General features: G+C 49.4%; 5 protein-coding genes across 5 annotated transcripts; 3 read left to right on the top strand and 2 right to left on the bottom strand.

Annotated features, from left to right (window-relative positions):
• Positions 1–4,611: 4,611 nt before the first annotated feature.
• ABOM_005648 (uncharacterized protein) lies at positions 4,612–5,292 on the bottom strand (the record flags this gene model as incomplete). Its single annotated transcript, XM_022532777.1, has 1 exon — positions 4,612–5,292. The coding sequence occupies one exon, from the start codon at positions 5,290–5,292 to the stop codon at positions 4,612–4,614; it is 681 nt and encodes a 226-aa protein (XP_022389802.1).
• A 2,718-nt stretch (positions 5,293–8,010) lies between these two features.
• Positions 8,011–9,050, top strand: ABOM_005647 (glycoside hydrolase family 12 protein; the record flags this gene model as incomplete). The annotated part of the gene is made up of 4 exons (XM_022532776.1): positions 8,011–8,026; positions 8,131–8,575; positions 8,676–8,908; positions 8,971–9,050. 4 exons carry the CDS (start codon positions 8,011–8,013, stop codon positions 9,048–9,050), a joined length of 774 nt encoding a protein of 257 aa, XP_022389801.1.
• A 721-nt stretch (positions 9,051–9,771) lies between these two features.
• On the top strand, positions 9,772–11,589 carry ABOM_005646 (APC family permease; the record flags this gene model as incomplete). Its single annotated transcript, XM_022532775.1, has 5 exons — positions 9,772–9,926; positions 10,005–10,264; positions 10,322–10,470; positions 10,534–11,143; positions 11,201–11,589. 5 exons carry the CDS (start codon positions 9,772–9,774, stop codon positions 11,587–11,589), a joined length of 1,563 nt encoding a protein of 520 aa, XP_022389800.1.
• Positions 11,590–11,915: 326 nt separating this feature from the next.
• Positions 11,916–13,097, bottom strand: ABOM_005645 (uncharacterized protein; the record flags this gene model as incomplete). The annotated part of the gene is made up of 5 exons (XM_022532774.1): positions 11,916–11,975; positions 12,065–12,262; positions 12,345–12,568; positions 12,640–13,023; positions 13,082–13,097. The coding sequence occupies 5 exons, from the start codon at positions 13,095–13,097 to the stop codon at positions 11,916–11,918; spliced, it is 882 nt and encodes a 293-aa protein (XP_022389815.1).
• A 2,253-nt stretch (positions 13,098–15,350) lies between these two features.
• ABOM_005644 (sulfotransferase family protein) lies at positions 15,351–16,435 on the top strand (the record flags this gene model as incomplete). Its single annotated transcript, XM_022532773.1, has 3 exons — positions 15,351–15,360; positions 15,502–16,005; positions 16,092–16,435. The coding sequence occupies 3 exons, from the start codon at positions 15,351–15,353 to the stop codon at positions 16,433–16,435; spliced, it is 858 nt and encodes a 285-aa protein (XP_022389814.1).
• Between the last annotated feature and the right edge of the window lie 107 nt (positions 16,436–16,542).

The following is a 16,542-nucleotide window of genomic DNA, read 5'->3' as shown; positions in this document are numbered from 1 at the left end:
GTAGGCAAGAGAGTGGACCTAAGGGGTGGGAATAGAAAGCACGTTTCCCTGTTGTATCTGTCCACCGTGGGTGTTTATATATCTTCGCCAAGGACGGCGGTCGCGCTTTAGAGTTCCGAGACTGCCCTCACTAGAGAAGTCGCTGTGAATCAGTACTATGAAGCAACAGATCATTCTCGGGCAGGTTTCGTGTAAATGCCGACAAATTGTCTGGGCAGTGTGGATTGCTACAATGCTCTAGTTCAATTATTTCTTCGATTTCCCGATCGGGACAGAAACGCCAAGGCGCTACTCCGACGCTAGCGGACTAGCGCCAGAATGTTAATTCTGCCAGGCGGTCAAGCTCCCTGACCTCAGTGATTGGGTTTGGGCTGGGCCTGCATCGTTGACTCTTAGGCTCTTCAGTACGTTACGATCAATAGTTATTCTCTGGGGATGCAGACGGCGAGCCTGGCTTCGAATGCCTGTATTTCATGTGCCTCCCAAAAGCGCAAATGCGACAGGTTGACTCCAGCGTGTGGGCGCTGTGCTAAGTACTGTTCCACCCGCATGCCAGCAGAGAGTGACACTGATGCAAACCAAGAAACAACATTCTATGCCAGTATAGCTACCGTGATGGTGGAATGCATCTAGGACATGACCGGAGTCGGCCTAGGCTTGACGGTGGAGAATCAAGTCGACTGTCTTTGGAACCACTTTGCTGGTCTCATCTGCCTGGGACCGATCCACACGCCATTGATAGGTATTGCACCTCGCATCTGTTCCACATCCTTGATAGGTTCCGGTGTGAACTGGAGGACGTTGTGAGGTGCCATGTCGCGTGTATCCATCCGTGGTTACCTATTATTCATCCCAGATCTTTGACACAACGGGTTTCATCGCTACGCCAGAGTCCGTCTGCCGAACTGGCATCTCTTTTGCTGAACATCTTGCTTTCCAACCCGCCGATTACTGCTTTCATGCTTGATTATACAGTAGTGCAAGACGTATATGAAATTTGTAGATTTATATTCTCGCTTATCCAAACGTCTCGTCGCGACTCACTTTGCATCTTGCAGTCGGGCCTGCTGTTGGCGGTATACGAACAGGGTAGTGGCCATCTTGCCAACGCGTACTTAACGCTTGCGACTTGCGCTAGCTTAGGCTATGCTATTGGCCTGAATAAATTGCCGGATACCAATACAGGGCACGGGGAAGAGAGCAAGCGTGTGTGGTGGGCGACCTATCTACTTGATCGGCTTGTGTATTACTCAGACAAGACGGCAGGCCGCATACCGCTCACCCAGTCCGCCCGTGCTGGTGATGCACTCCCTATCGACGATGATATGTGGGGCGACCATACAGATACTGCGAGCTGGCTATCAAGTGTTCCTAGACTTTCCGTTACAAAAACTGAGATACTCGGATGTTTTGCACAGCAAATTCAGGCTATCGCTCTTTTAGACAGAGTCGTGACCCTGACACGAGATTGGCCCTACAGGACTGGGAGATCGTTAAGCGAAGATGTCTCGCAGCTTGATACAGCGGTCCAGAGGACATTACAGGACACCCTGAGCTTTTCAGGGACCGACTGGGAACCTCGTTACAGAGCTATTGTTATTCTTTTGCTGTGCGTTTCTTACTAGATATTGATGACTATTTACTGAATGCTACAGGGCTCTGCTTGAACTACACGAAACCGCGTCTACATCCGTCCGCCATGAGAATATCCCTCCAATGTTCTCCCAGTCATCGATCGCTGCTATGGAAACGGCTCTTAATTTTACGCGTGACATTGTTTGCATGGACGACATCCTCAATGTCGAAAGGATGCCTTTGGCAGCCGTGCTGTTGCTCGCGAAAGCGGGTGCAGTGGCAATAGCCCTTAATGTTCAATATAAACGTGATACGGACGTTCTAGAACAGGTCATAGGGTCTTTAGAACGCGCTACCAAGCGTTGGGCAATTGCAGGTCAGTGAGCCCCGTGGGATGGATGCTTTCAAACTAACTCTGTAGGCCGAATTGTGGGAGAGCTCAACAGGATGAAAAGTCGAGCACCTTACTCAACTTTCGAACAATCATGAAATGCGTAAATCTCGATTACAAGATTTGCCAGCAGAGATTCGAAGGCTGTCCCCGAACGTGACGAAAAACAAAGAGAACCAGTCACGTTGATATTGTATGCAAAACCTACAATTTCGTCTTCACATAAGTCCCAGGAATACAATAAGTTATTCAGAGCCAATAACAGATCATCACGCCTTCATGCGACGTCTGAATACCCAAACCAAACGAATTCTCCGATTGCCAACAAAAGAAAGCCAGACAAGAAAGGTTCCGCCGTCACGTCCATACATGGCAGCTCATCTTTTATCCTGCGAGGACTTAGATGCACCATACTGCGAAGGCTGTGTGTAACCCTCGCTCGATGGCTTAGACTGTGCCTGGCCTGCGACATTCGCATTGCGATCTCCCGCAGCTTGGGCCCTCGCGGCAAACCCCTCGGACGACATATCCTTTCCCCCGCGCGCCTGATCTGTGAGATATTTTCTAAACCACCCCGTGCGGATGCACGTACCTGTGTGGCCTGGATGCGCGACGCATCGCCTTTACTCATTCGATGAGCCATTGTGACTATTGATAATTCTGTTGATTCAAGATGATAATGGAAGTGTTGATGAGATTCCTGGACTGTTCAAGACTGGCCGAGCTGTTTGTAATAAATCGGCATTAGCTGCATATCTGCACCTTTCCACCTTTTATAAACGCGGATGTCTGGACTGACATGTTTCCTGTAGTTTGTTCACATGAAAACATTGCACATAAGACCCATTTGATTAAGCTTCGTTGCTCCCCTGGACTATATCTCGGCAAGCCGCCCACAAAGGCATCAGATGGTGTCCCACGCACTTTCAATCCTCGGCCCTTTCAGCTGCTCTCTTCTTTTGGAAAATTCCTGCGAGAAGGCTCGGCTCTGGCCCTTTCTTACTCAATATCTCTGGCTCGGCCTCCTGATACAATCGGAAACGAGTCGTATGCTATGCAATGATGATCGATGAATGTGTCATGATATGCCAACTACGCATTTATTCATTATGATTGGCAGTTGGTCTGGACCGTGAACATCCCTTCCACATAACGTTGGGACGCCATATCATAATGATGCTACTCCTAACTACTAAGGTGTGTCCGGCCTTCATCTCCGATTCGCGAGTGCCCATATCTCGGAATATAACACCTTCTATAGAACACCAACTAGGGATAATCTCTTTCCAGCCAATGGGCTTTAGCAGACACGCCCCTGACCTTTCGTAGAGGGCGCTAAGGCGACACATTGAATAGTACAAGGCCAACCTTTCAAGCAACCATGGAGTCTCCAGTAATTGTCCGGAGAATAGGGGTTGCGTAGGGTGGTAGATCACCTAGCGATCCGTGGCTAGATATGATGCCGCGTAAGCAGAAATTAGCCGCTATCACTGTCTTCCATCTGGGCGTGTGTGTGTGTGTGTGTGTGTGTGTGTGGCTGTCTCCAGCAGTATGTCCCACACTACTACCCACAACCCCACCCCAGTCCAGGCATTTGCACAGTCTACTCTTACCGTAGCCAATATGTGATTACAGTTCCTGTATCCCCACTCTCTGTACCTCGTCTTCGGCTCCCACCCCTGTACTGGTATCCTCAGTGGACGCCGCGGCTACAAGCTCTCAGGCTCCAAATGAACAGGCGCGGCGGCCAGCATACAGTCAGGGTATCTGGCTCGTTAGACTTCTTTTCGAAGGGTTTCTACGTAGTATGCAAAGCTTCTCCGATAGGTTTGAGTTCGGCGACCTACCTTCATTTCATATCACGGCAGTGACCTCCAAATGCGCAAGATTTGATAGGAACAAAACAAGGTGGGAGAAGGTGGGGAGGAAAGGTAATCAACTTAGTGCAAATCATTTCGGGGTGGGGAAGTCGCGAATACCGATATCTTCCCCAGAATCCCCACCTTGCATTATGAACCGGGGGGGGGGGACGCGCAAACTGCAGTCCCATTCGATCGCCCCGCCATTCGTTTTCATTGACTGGTGGATACTGGGTCTCGGGCTGGCTAGAGCAGAATAGAAACCCACGGTATCGAACGCCCTGGCTCTGGGCAAGTCTTTGACTAGTAGTCGTCAAGCAATCTGGGGAAGAATAGCCAGAATGGATCTGTGGGCCCATTCCAAACAATTGTGAAATCACGATTGCAAACCAGTAATTGCGAGCCACTGATAACCAAAATCTTTCTTATTGTCTTAAGCTGAGCCCCTCTCGATAAATATATGGACTACATGAGAAGCCAGTCCTCTACGGCTACTACTCGCCTTGATTCTCAATGTCCCGCTGACTATTCGTCCACAGAAAATGACCGTGGCTATGGTCAAGTAGTGCAGGAAGTTCTGGGTCTACCTGATCAATCTGACTATAAGTTTTTCCCAACGCAAACTCTCAGTCTGAAGGACCCAGTCCTGGTGAGTTTTTCATCACGAACGGTTGGTGGGATTCTGCCTCCAGTCCCCCAAAGGAAGAAAATGATATCGAAACAAAGGAGGGCCAATGTGAGCTCCCAGAAAGGGACAACTATATTAAGGTATCCGGTTTAGACTTTTCAAGTAGAAGCATATTTAGTATACATGTCCGGCAGGATAGTTGCTAAGATTGCCATCTCCTCGGTAGCATGCCTCAGTAAGCCCAGTGCAAACCCGCCCGACACGGCGGCACCGTCGGCGGCGCCCTCGGCGACGCCTTCTTCCACGTCGCCAAGCCAGAAGCGCGAGCGCATGCGCACTCCATCCGGCTCCTCCTTGACCAGATGAATTAGATGCCCTACATAAACGACCTGTCCGGAGGTGCGATTCCACTGCCCTACGCGGGCGCACACCGCGGTGGCATAGCCGGCGGCGTTGAACGCCGCCTGCCACCCGGGGCCGAAGTAGACCTCCGGGTCGCGGAAGGAGATCTTCAAGCTGGCCAGCTCCCCCCCAATGTACTCCTCGACCAGGTGGTGCCCGCCAATGTACTCGCTGCCGTTGCCCCGCGGACCTTCCCAGTCGGAAAAGACATGATCGCGTGGGTGCCAGAGCTGGTATTGCTGTGTCGTGTGCACCCACCCGAACCACCAGTCGAGCATCGCGCCGGTGCAGCCCTTCATGTACGTCGAGGCGGCAATGTGGATCATTCCGTCGGCTGTATGGGCCACTCCGGCCTCCAGGGGAAGGTATTCGTGGGTGAGAAGGAGGGAGGCATCCTTGAGCGACAGCCCGTATGGGGCGGGTAAGATGGTGACCATTTTTGAGTTGTGGTTGGGACGGAAAATGTGAGAGTTAATGACTTGTTCCGCAAATAGAGCACTAGACCAAGGGATTATATGTTGAGGACAGGTATGTACAAAAAGGCTGTCGCAAGAAGAGGAGAACTGCATCAGTATAAGAAAGAGGTATGGGACGTGGGGATGTGGGGGATTGTCATTGCCCCGGGGCCCCTTTCCCCATATCCTACTTGGACATAGCGTACGTTGTGTCCCCTCTATGGGGTCAAGGATGGTACAATTTTGAGTTTGCGTGTATTTTGCTGGATATGTTAGGCGATTCGTCCTGCGTGTCTATCTCTAACCAATTCTAGAAAAGCGAGCTGGCCATCTTTGTATCATATAGAACATAGCCGATTGTCAAACATCGATATCTTGGCTAGTATTAGTTGCGTCACTCTACGCTCTTGATATGCTATTGATTTGAAGGTACAATCGAGACTGGTATTAGATATCGATACAGGCACAAGGCCTATAATATGTTTATAAGTACTTACTGCAGTGGTCTACGTGTCAGGTTTGGGTTGAAAATCTGGCACCCATCTTCCCGCTGCGGTGATGATGAGGGATCACTCGGCTTAATAAAAAGCATATGATCTCTGGTACTTGCTCCACCTAGAGGTAACCGGGCGGGCTTCGGAATCGGGTTTGAGATGATTTAATCTCTTCCGGCTTCCACTGACACCGAACTTGAATTTCATTTCCCACGAATGGTTCATGGGAGATTCTTGTTCTCGGCAGGCCGCGTTGAATGGTTGGCAGGACAGCGAAGAATGAGGTACATTATGTCAATCGCTACACTCTACTATTCATATAACAGAGCTGGCTATATCGAGGCATTGAATGAGAATTATGGCCGTCAAGAATAAGACCATGATACACGCCTCTCAAGTCGACTACGGGCTTTTGGGATAAACGTTCTTTGGAAGTTAAATTTGCCCCAAGGTCTTGAAAGTAGTTTCTCCGTATATCAAATCCTCCTGGTTTACTTGCAACCGAGTGAGTAGCTAATTGGCTTATGGAGGCCTATCTGCAGAGTGACGATAGCCATCATTTTCGGAATGACCGGAGGTGGAACTACGGACATACAGGACTTTTTGACAAGTTCTCCAATGCGCTAATATAGCTCGGGGCTCTCATCCCCACCTCGTCCCCACGTCGGCTTCCTTCTTGGTAAGTAAGCAGCAGTCTGGAATCAGGGAGTCACCTCGAGGACGGACTGCCGCCCTTCCTCTTCAGGCTCTTTTCACATTCTTCTCGTAGGAAGAATGCGGAAGTCTGAGTGTGCAAAGCTTTGCTAGGGTATTTCATGAAAGCTGTCTTTGTTTGTACTATACACCTCTCAGCGCCATTTTTATCATAGCTTTCCCATCATCAGATCAAATCCAAAAAAAAAACACATGCTTAGAACCGTAAGAGAAAAAGAGAAGAAGAGAAAAAGAAAGAAAGAGAAGAACGTTACCATTAAATCTAAGTGATGAAATCTACCGGTATGTCCCCTAACTAATGTCATATACTCTCCAGGTCCTGTGTCAAGCCCTCTATAGGCATAGAGACTGCATGGGGCTGTCGCAGAATGGCACCACCACTGCAAGAAAGAGATCGTCAAGACACGGAAGCTCAACCGGTCATACTATTTGACGATTGGGCCAGAGGATACCAGCAAGGAGTCGGCATCGGCTCGTACCATGACGGCATCTCGTGGTTTACAATCATCGTTCCTGGTGGGTCTACTTCGGGGAAGCCAAGTTTCAGCAAAGGACCCTGAATTAGGCTATTTCCCTTGCACTAGTTCTTATACACTGCAACTATTTCCGTCACAGGCTATGATGGGATTTAGCCGGGATCTTCCGATTACATGGGCTGCCGGCTGATTTAACGTCTTGATGTACAATTCCAGTAAGATAGGTTGGCATCCATCTGCTATGGGAGCATCAAGTGCATCGCCGAACACGAGCTCTGATCTCTGCCTGAAACGCACCAACACTAACTGTCTATGGTACGGAATGGTCGCCATTGAGTTTAGTCTGATGGAGATCTGCCTACGCCGTGTGGGGCCTGCCCGCCTTAGCAAGGAGCGTGTCAAGTTCTACGGATCAAGCTAAGATTTTGTGGAACCAGCCCGAATGTCCCTGACTATTCAAGCCTTGTGGCCGGGTATGAGTACCATGATTTGACTTGGAATATAACGTAGCCACATGAGAGTTTACTGACAGCCTATAGATACAAGAAACAGCTCCCCAATTGGCTGCATTGTCAATTATAGAGCCGCAACCGTCAGTCCCCTGAAGACGTATATTGCATAGTGTCATGCCGGGACGGACTAGGAGAAGACACCCCCATGGACGGGAAAGTGTAGAGGAATTCGGACACAAGTGTGAGATCACAAGCTGGAGGAACTATATCCGAAAACGAAGCCGAAGCCCGAGCAAAAATAAATCTGCCTGCTTGCCGATGTGGGTAGACAGACCCGGCAAACAAACGGCTAGGAATATGACGAGATATGTGCCAGATTATAGTCAAGGAGTAGTCATATTAGCCGGTATATCGGACCTGTAGACCGTGTCCGAATAGTGCGTAGGCTGCAGATCCTGAGAAGTATCACTGGTCTCGACGATGTTCAATCGCGGGAATGATGTTTCGGCAGACACGGGAAGCTTGTGGATCATAAGACCAATTCCCGGTGGATTTCTCCTGTGTATGAGACCTCTGGGGTGTAAGACGTTGGTGGTATCAGCAGGCTGCAAACTCCGTGCCATTTAAACAACGTTGCCTGCTGCTTTCGTCCTGTATTATCGATCAATCTTGCAACATTGATAGTTACGACAAATTGCTCTACCGCTTATACTTTCACCATGCAGCTCTCCTTGGTACTTGCCACCCTCGTGGCCACAGCATTCAGTCAAAAGGAGCTATGTGCTCAATACGACTCTGTCTCGAGCCCTCCATACACAGTGAACACCAATCTCTGGGGAAAGGACTCGGGAACTGGCTCTCAGTGCGTCTATGTTGACAGCATCTCCAGCTCGGGCGCCGCGTGGCATACTACATGGACCTGGAGCGGTGGTGAAAACAGCGTGAAAAGCTACTCCAACTCTGGGGTCTCCTTCGAGAAGAAACTTGTGAGCGATGTCAGCAGTATCCGCACCGACGTGGAATGGAAACAGGATAACACCAATGTCAACGCCGATGTGGCCTACGACTTGTTTACCGCCGCGGACAAGAACCACGTCACATATAGCGGTGATTATGAACTGATGATTTGGTAAGTATCCACCGATCACCCCCGAGCGATTCATTCTACCTTGCCTGTGCAGTAAGAAAAGTACAATAGGCTGACGCAGCCGGGGGTTCCCACATTCAAGGCTCGCACGCTACGGCTCTATCCAGCCCATCGGCGCAAAGATCGATACCACCACGGTTGCAGGACATACTTGGGAACTGTGGTACGGCACCACCACCCAGGCAGGCGCCGAGCAAAAGACGTACAGCTTCGTCTCGGCAACCCCGATCAACTCCTTCAGCGGAGACGTCAAGGCATTTTTCGACTATCTGACATCTAAGCAAAATTTCCCTGCTTCTTCCCAGTATTTGATCAGTAAGAACCACAACCCCAAGACGCGTGTGTAAGCCGAGTCACTAACAAGGGCACATCTACAGATGTGCAATTTGGAACCGAGCCGTTTACTGGTGGCCCAACAACTTTCACTGTTTCCAAATGGACTGCTAGTGTCAACTAGGAATATGGAGGCCTCATGCTCCTATTGCCAAATTGGGGAGGTAGCCCTTGACCAGGTGCAATGGCATGATACGCTCACTCCCGTCACCTACTGCTCCTTGATTTGCTTTGAAACATTATAGGTTGTACTCTGACTCGAAGAACATATTGAGTGTTGTTATATCAGTTATACAAAGACTTAGATAGTTAGCAATCACGTCCATTCGTTTTATAAAGGTCAGCAGTATTTACCTTGGCTGCTAACGCTCTGTCAAGCGGGTCACTGTCTTCACCTGGTGCTAGTCAGCTGATTCTGCCTGCTTAAATAAGCAATATTATCCACAATTCTATTTAGATATTCATATGGATATTATGTACGGAATATTCAAATATGAGGCTCCGGGGTCCCGCATGGAAGATAACGTGCGTTCAGACATAATTCAGATCCTAGGGCCGCAGTTCTGTTCCATCCGGCTGGAAAAGGAGCAATATTGAATACATTATATGCTAAATTGCTTTATATATATTGTATATCATTGATTTAAGAAGTGCATAGTGAAAAAGTAAAATATATAATATTAAATTTCAAAGTGCTGTTTACGGTGGAGAGTCACGGTTGATATAGAACATGTCACCTGTCGACACGTGATTCAGTTATCGCGCTTGATTCACGCGAGGTGGTCTGTTGGAGAGTTTGATATATCACTCGCGCAAGAAGCCCCCAACGAGCTTTCGCGTAAGATATGCATCCGGACCAGAATGTCGAGAGTGCTCCGGATGACGAAACTTCTACGGAGGCTGCCCCTCTAATCCTTCAGCCCGAGAATGAGACTGTTGCTCCTCCTGGCCAGGTGCAGCCTTATCGCCGCCTCGGTCTTCTCTCTACAACATTCCTGATGTCAGTAAGCAATCGTGCATCCTACTCAGCAATGCAACCCCTGGCTTTGAACTGTTCATCTCACTGAAGAATATACAGAACCAACCGGATGATTGGTACGGCAATTTTCTCTGTACCATCTGCTATTGCACATAGCACCGGAAGCGCCGGTGCATCCCTGGTCGTCTGGGTTGCTGGTTATTTTCTGTCGTTTTGTGGCTTCTTTATATACCTTGAGCTAGGAAGTCTGCTACCACATAATGGCGGGGAGAAGAACTACCTCGAAGCTGCCTATCCACGTCCGCACTTATTTGCGACCGTGATATTCGCGACGCATGTTATCTTTCTTGGCTTCGTCGGTATGTACAGCATCTCCTCCCCATCCCTGTTGTCATCAATGTTCTAATGCAACACAGGCATTGGAACTATTGCCATTGCAGAGAACTTACTCTTAGCTACCCAAGTAACAGCTAATGACTGGGTTAAACGCTGTATGGCAATCACTCTCATGGCAAGTGTCGCAGCGATGCATATCTGTGCGAAAACCTGGAATGTGAAACTTATGGTAAGGAACCGTCCGCATCATTCGATACTCTCCACTGTGAAAATTGCTTACACCAGGCTATAGAATATTCTTGGTTCACTTAAATTGCTTGTCCTGGCTTTGCTAGTTGTAGCTGGTCTTGGGCTCGTCATTTTCGGGTCACCAAATGTAGCTCACCCTGGCGTCAGTTATGAACGCCCGTTTGCCGGGTCATCGACCGACGTCTCGGACTACACAGTCGCCCTATTTAAAGTCCTGGCCACCTTTCAAGGTTGGTCCAACGCAATGTATGTCCTGGATGAGGTGAAAGACCCTCGACGAACACTCAAGGCAGCAGGCGTCCTGGGAGTCGGCTCTGTAGGGATTCTGTATGTCCTGGTGAACGCGGTTTTCTTCGTTGCGGCAACACCCATGGAGCTGAGTGAGACCGGTATCACGGTGGTTGCATTGTTCATTGGGAAGGTCTTCGGTCAGCATATGCAACGCTTCACAGCCATTCTTGCTGCTTTATCATCACTAGGAAATATCATGACCGCGTCTTTTTCAATGTCCCGAGTCATTCGCAGTTTCTCACAGGAGGGCTTATTGCCATTTTCTCGATTTTTCTCCAGCAGATCCAGCTCGGGGTCACCCGCTGGGGCATTTGCATTGGTCTTTTTCTCCTCATGTGTTATGATCATCGCTGTTCCTTTTGGTAAGTCTCGGCCCTGGTGGATGGGCAACGCCCGAGTTAACTCGCTTTACACTGCAGGAGAGGCCTATAATTTCCTACTCGACGTAGGACAGTGGGCCGTTGCACTGATTCAGTTCTTCGTCGTGTGTGGCCTATTCATTATCAGGAAACGTGTGACATACCCCCCTCATGCCTTCAAAGTCTGGACCAGCGTGGCTTGCCTCTTTTTAGCATCACAGATATTCCTTATTGTGTCACCCTTTGTGGCCCCAGTGAACGGCCGTACCGGCCTACCAGTTTGGCTTACGCCGCTCACTGGAACATTAGTGTTCTGCCTCGGTGGTATTTACTGGTATATTTGGTGGGTGTTGCTGCCAGAGTGGGGGAATTTCTCATGGGAAAAAAGCTCGCTGATTAGTCACGATGGGGAGCATGCGGTTGTCTGGCGACGCGTTCCAAAGAACTAACTCGCCGGTGATAGGGAAAATGAGGGAGGATTTATATGGGAATTGGCAGGCAACTTTGCAGAACACTAGCCATGCTGACCAGAGCTGCCTGGTCTGTGACCAATATATGCTCAAGCCATAACCGCGACTCAAGCGAGAAATCCGATAATAAATATACTTAATAAATGATCCTTAATAGCTATAATATAATACCACAAATTTCGGGATTATTCGGTATACCACTTTGCCGCTTAGACTATTAGGCTTCTCAAACTACTTTCTTTACTTTGTGCCAGGAGCATTGAGCATCTGCATTCTTGGTCTCAGGTCGCTTGTCTTCCATTTCATCATCGTTCTTGATCAACCACAGTGGCCTCAGCAATGAAGCGACTCGACCGATCCTGAACCTGAACATTTAGAGTGAATGAGATGCTCACAGCAGCAGCATTATTGAATACCTCAATTATCATTACTTTCAACAGTCTGCCAGACATACCGTATCATTTCCTGTCATCCTCGGCTTTGTACACACCCCCATTTTCTTGCGCTCTTTACGACTCGGGATATCGCTGTTCCTCCCTGGCATGAGACGGCCCGGGTGTATGACATTGAGTAGCACAAGCGCCAGCAGCATGGGCAGCGAGTCGAGGCAGTATTGGTAAGCCTCATGGGAGGGGATTGTGCTGTCGAGGCCCTGCGCGTATTCACATAAACGAAAGATAATACGCATCTTTTCTTCTTAGTTCCGCTTTCTTGTATGGGAGGTAAGTGCTTACAGTGATGAAGGCAAGACACGCGTAAAGAACATAGAGTAACTGCAGGGCCTTTTTCGTGTCCAGTGGCTGTTGTCGTAGAATCTTGCCATGCAGGCCGATAGCGCAGACTACGAACACCAGGATGAAAAGCTGTTGTACGCCCACGCCCGCCATATAGATATGCAGACCGGTCATCTCCGTGCTGTATGACACGTTGTTTCCGGCTGCTTGTGCTGCCCCGTAGACTTGTATGATAAATGCACTATGTTCATTATTAGTCTGGATGTCAAGCAAGAGTCGAGGAGAGAGGGAAAACCATGCATGATGTCAAGAGTCACGAAGAACAACCCAAAATGCCATGGCCGCATGCGCATCACCCGCGCGTCGTCGGTGAAGTTCCACACCATCCGTCCCATGGCCATGTAGACAAAGGCGTTGGTCCAGAGCGGGGCGATGAGGATGAGTACAAACCATGCCGCGTAGTCTTCGTAGCTGGCTGGGTTGAGGATGCTGAGCACACGGAAGATGTAGGTCACTGTTTGAATCGTCCCGGACATGGCAATTACCCAGCAATAGAATTTGCGATGCAGGATCGCCTGTGCGATATGGGCGAGAGTCGTCACGGCAAAGAGTACAGTGAATAGGTACGCAGCGCCGATTGATGGACAGAAGTTCCACATTGTATCCGGCGTCGTTAGGGCTATTGGGTCGTCAGCGATTTCGTTGCTGGCTCCAATCCGAAGTATGGAGTATTGTACCTTTGCATTGTGTCATGGTGGCTGTGATGATGTTGAGGAATACTCAAGAGGGACCAGAGTGATGATGAGAGGTCTCAACACAGAGATCATGGCTTTAAAAGCTATTCCATCTCTATATCGCTGCCTGATGGCAAGAACCTGTTGTCCTCGTGAAGCTTAGGGCTAGTATACAAGACTACCTATCTCATTGGTACTCTTATGCGCACACCAATCACATTGCTGGCGCTATCCGGCACAGCCGTTGTTAGTAACTTAGTATGCCCTAGCCTATTTTTAGACCGTGGGGGCCGTTCTAGAGCAATCTCATGTCTACCAAGGGCCAGTTGGATGAAATACCTATCCGGAAAGCTCTGCACTCTGGTAGCTAGAATCTAAACTGTAGATCGGAAAGATATAGTCTGAGAAGAACGGCGGGCGAGGAGTATAGTCCTTCAAGCCTTCTACTTTAGCACACCTTCGTAAATGAGGAAAGATAAGGCAGAACAAAGAGATACGAGAGTTAGCCTCATGCAGCCTCTCAGCACTAGTAACACGTCGCGGTAATAATAGCCCGTGCTGATGAGGATTGTGCCACCAGCGTACACTATGGCTGCCTGGTATGTGACCAATATACTTGTACAACCTATACGCGCGGCCCGAATGAGAAATCCGACATAGACCCACCCATTAGATGGTACACCGTTCACCTCCAGGAGTTAGATAATTTATAGTTCTATACGAAAAGTCTCGGGATTGCATCATATTAAACCATGAGCAGGGCACGGATGGTAGGACTCGAGTTGTCGAGCGCATGGGCTGGATAAAGCTCCATTTCCTTTGGTCGAGGTCTTGGAAATGTACTTTGGAGACCTGATACTGTAAATTAGGGTCTGAGGTAGGTGTAAAGAGAGACATTTGCTAAATTACGCGCAGTACATAAATGTAAAGCTTGTAGGGAAGACTAGTACTCAATAAGAGAGATTTACATTATGATCGGCGGTAGGAGCGAAGCTTGTGATGTCTTGCCTGGTGTTCTGTACTGTCAGATCCTATACCCCGGTTGGTATTTTTCGTATGTAACTAGTATACCTTATACATGTAAAACATCTACATGAAGGGGATTATCGATGTTTTGCCTGAAAACGGGGGTCCTGAATATACTATGTAAACCAGCAGTACCTTGACTTCGGCCCTCTCTCACAAGGCCATTCTTCTCTGTCTCTCGTTGCTTGGAGATCTTTCTCAGATTCTACCACTTCATCCCCAGCGCGGTAGGACCCGAGACAGATAATGCACAAGAGCAGAATGTTTACATTGGCCACCGCAACAGACCATGCTGCGCGGATTACCTCTGGAGACTCGGAGAGCAACTCCACACCGGAGGCATGCCGTTGGCGATGAAGATATCGTTGTCATTATTACTAATGCCCAGTGATGTGACTCGCCACCTGTCGCAGATTATGAAGGTGCTTCGGTATTTGTGCCAGCTGCAACACCATCTGCGATTGAATGACAAGTGGGCAAGTTGGCCAGATTGATTCCGATCCTGATCGCGCCTTGCCACAATTTCCCCTCAGAATCAGCGACCCCAATATTCAATAATGGCGCTCACAGAAGCCTTGGTTCTGGTCCTAAACCGGTGCGATCAAGATTCCTTGAGCGAGACCCGCCTTGATCTTATGGCCAGCCAGGGCATTCTGGGTGTTTTGTCGGAGATATTGGTCCAGTTGCTTAAGACACAGGATGTGGGCAAAGGCTACTGTGAGATTCGGCGGAGGTCACTTGCTATGCGCTCCTTGAATTGAAGCACCTTGACTCGTTTCCGTGGAGCTTGGAACTTGGACAGAAGGTTGACGCGGCCACTGAGCTCGCAACTCTGAACCTGCAGGAACGAGAAAGGAGTGGGAAGTTACCCAAGGTCATTGCAATGAGAAGATCAGTTACAGCTCGCGCTTACTCTCCTTGATTTACTGTGTGGCGGCGTTGGCGGCTCCACAATATCACCGCTAGGGCCCCAGGATCATACAGCCCCGTTTGATGCCCACGGAGGAGGAGATTACACTCCATATGTTGATACTGGGACCGCCGTGCTGCCCAATTTACAGGGGACTACAGAGGTCTCCACCCTGGCATCTATGTATGGCTTAGCGAATAGCTTAGCGACTGTAACCTTTCCCGCTACCTTGCCCTGGACCAACTGGCTCGAGTATGCTAGTTGGACGGTTGATATATTACCATTGTTACTGGTGTCTTACATACAAATGCATCCCTGCTTCATAAAACGCGTCCAATGGCCCCATGTCAGCGCTACATCACCACTAGTAGTATCACCCGTACTTAATATTTAATTGGTTTCTGGGTACCCTTTTGATCGCTTGTAGGCCAATATTTAATTCAAGGGTGAGCCCATTCATCGTTTTGTTCTCTTGTTCCTCCTACAGTCATTCAACAATACCCTAGGGATAGTTCATCGCATCCAACTCCTCTTTCTGACCCTAACTCCAAGTCTACAACAATGGGCCAGCAAGCATCCGTCCCCCAACCGGACACACAACTCCAAGTGATTGGCGCAGGACTCTCACGGACGGGGACCGCCTCGTTCAGTGCGGCTCTGGAGATCCTTCTTGACGGACCCATCTATCACGGCGGCACGCAAAACACCATGGGCCCGCCCCTGGAGATCAAATCCTGGATTCAAATCCTCCGGAGCTGGTTTGCTGGCGACCGTGCGACCACTCTCTCCCTCCTCCAGCGACGGACCACCGGTTACGCAGCCATCACCGACGCACCCGCCTCGCAATTCGTGCCCGAACTTCTCGCCCTCTACCCCGACAGCAAGGTCATCGTCACCGTCCGTGACCCGGAGGCTTGGGTCAAGAGCATGCAGCAGATCAGCTCGCTGGCTAAACTGTGGTTTCTAGGCGCGGTGCTGCTGCCACTACCAGGTAACGTAATATACCAACATTCTCTGAGGCCAGTCGGCCACTGCTACAAGACAAGAAAGAAAGAAAAGCTAACGTCAATCTATCAGGGATGCGACATTTCGTGACCTATATCTCCCTGCTACAGGCACAGTGGGATAAGATCTATGACGGCTCAAGGGATAACGCCTATATCTACGAGCGCCATCTGGAGTGGTTGAAAGAGGTCGTTCCCGCAGATCGGCTGGTCTTCTTCAATGTGAAAGATGGCTGGGGCCCCTTGTGCGAGGCCCTGGGGAAGGAGATCCCCAAGGATCTCCCTTTTCCTCGTATTAATGATTCCAAGGCGATCGATCGCGTGGCTGAGTATCACATCAAGAGAGGGCTGGCGCGTTGGGCAGTCGCCTTTACAGTGGTTGGGGCCTTCAGTGCCTGGTGGTTCATGAGGGTTTAAGGGGTACGTACGTTGGGTTGTGACAATGTTGGGTTGTACAAGAACACCAACTGGACTGGCCCAAACTCCAGCATCCTACACCCAGGTGGTGGTATGTGTCAAATGAG

This window comes from Aspergillus bombycis, assembly GCF_001792695.1.
Source record: "Aspergillus bombycis strain NRRL26010 chromosome Unknown contig00035, whole genome shotgun sequence".
NCBI classification, from domain to species: Eukaryota; Fungi; Ascomycota; class Eurotiomycetes; order Eurotiales; family Aspergillaceae; genus Aspergillus; species Aspergillus bombycis.
Note: the sequence above shows the minus strand (reverse complement) of the source record. Positions and strands in the feature narration are given on the sequence as shown.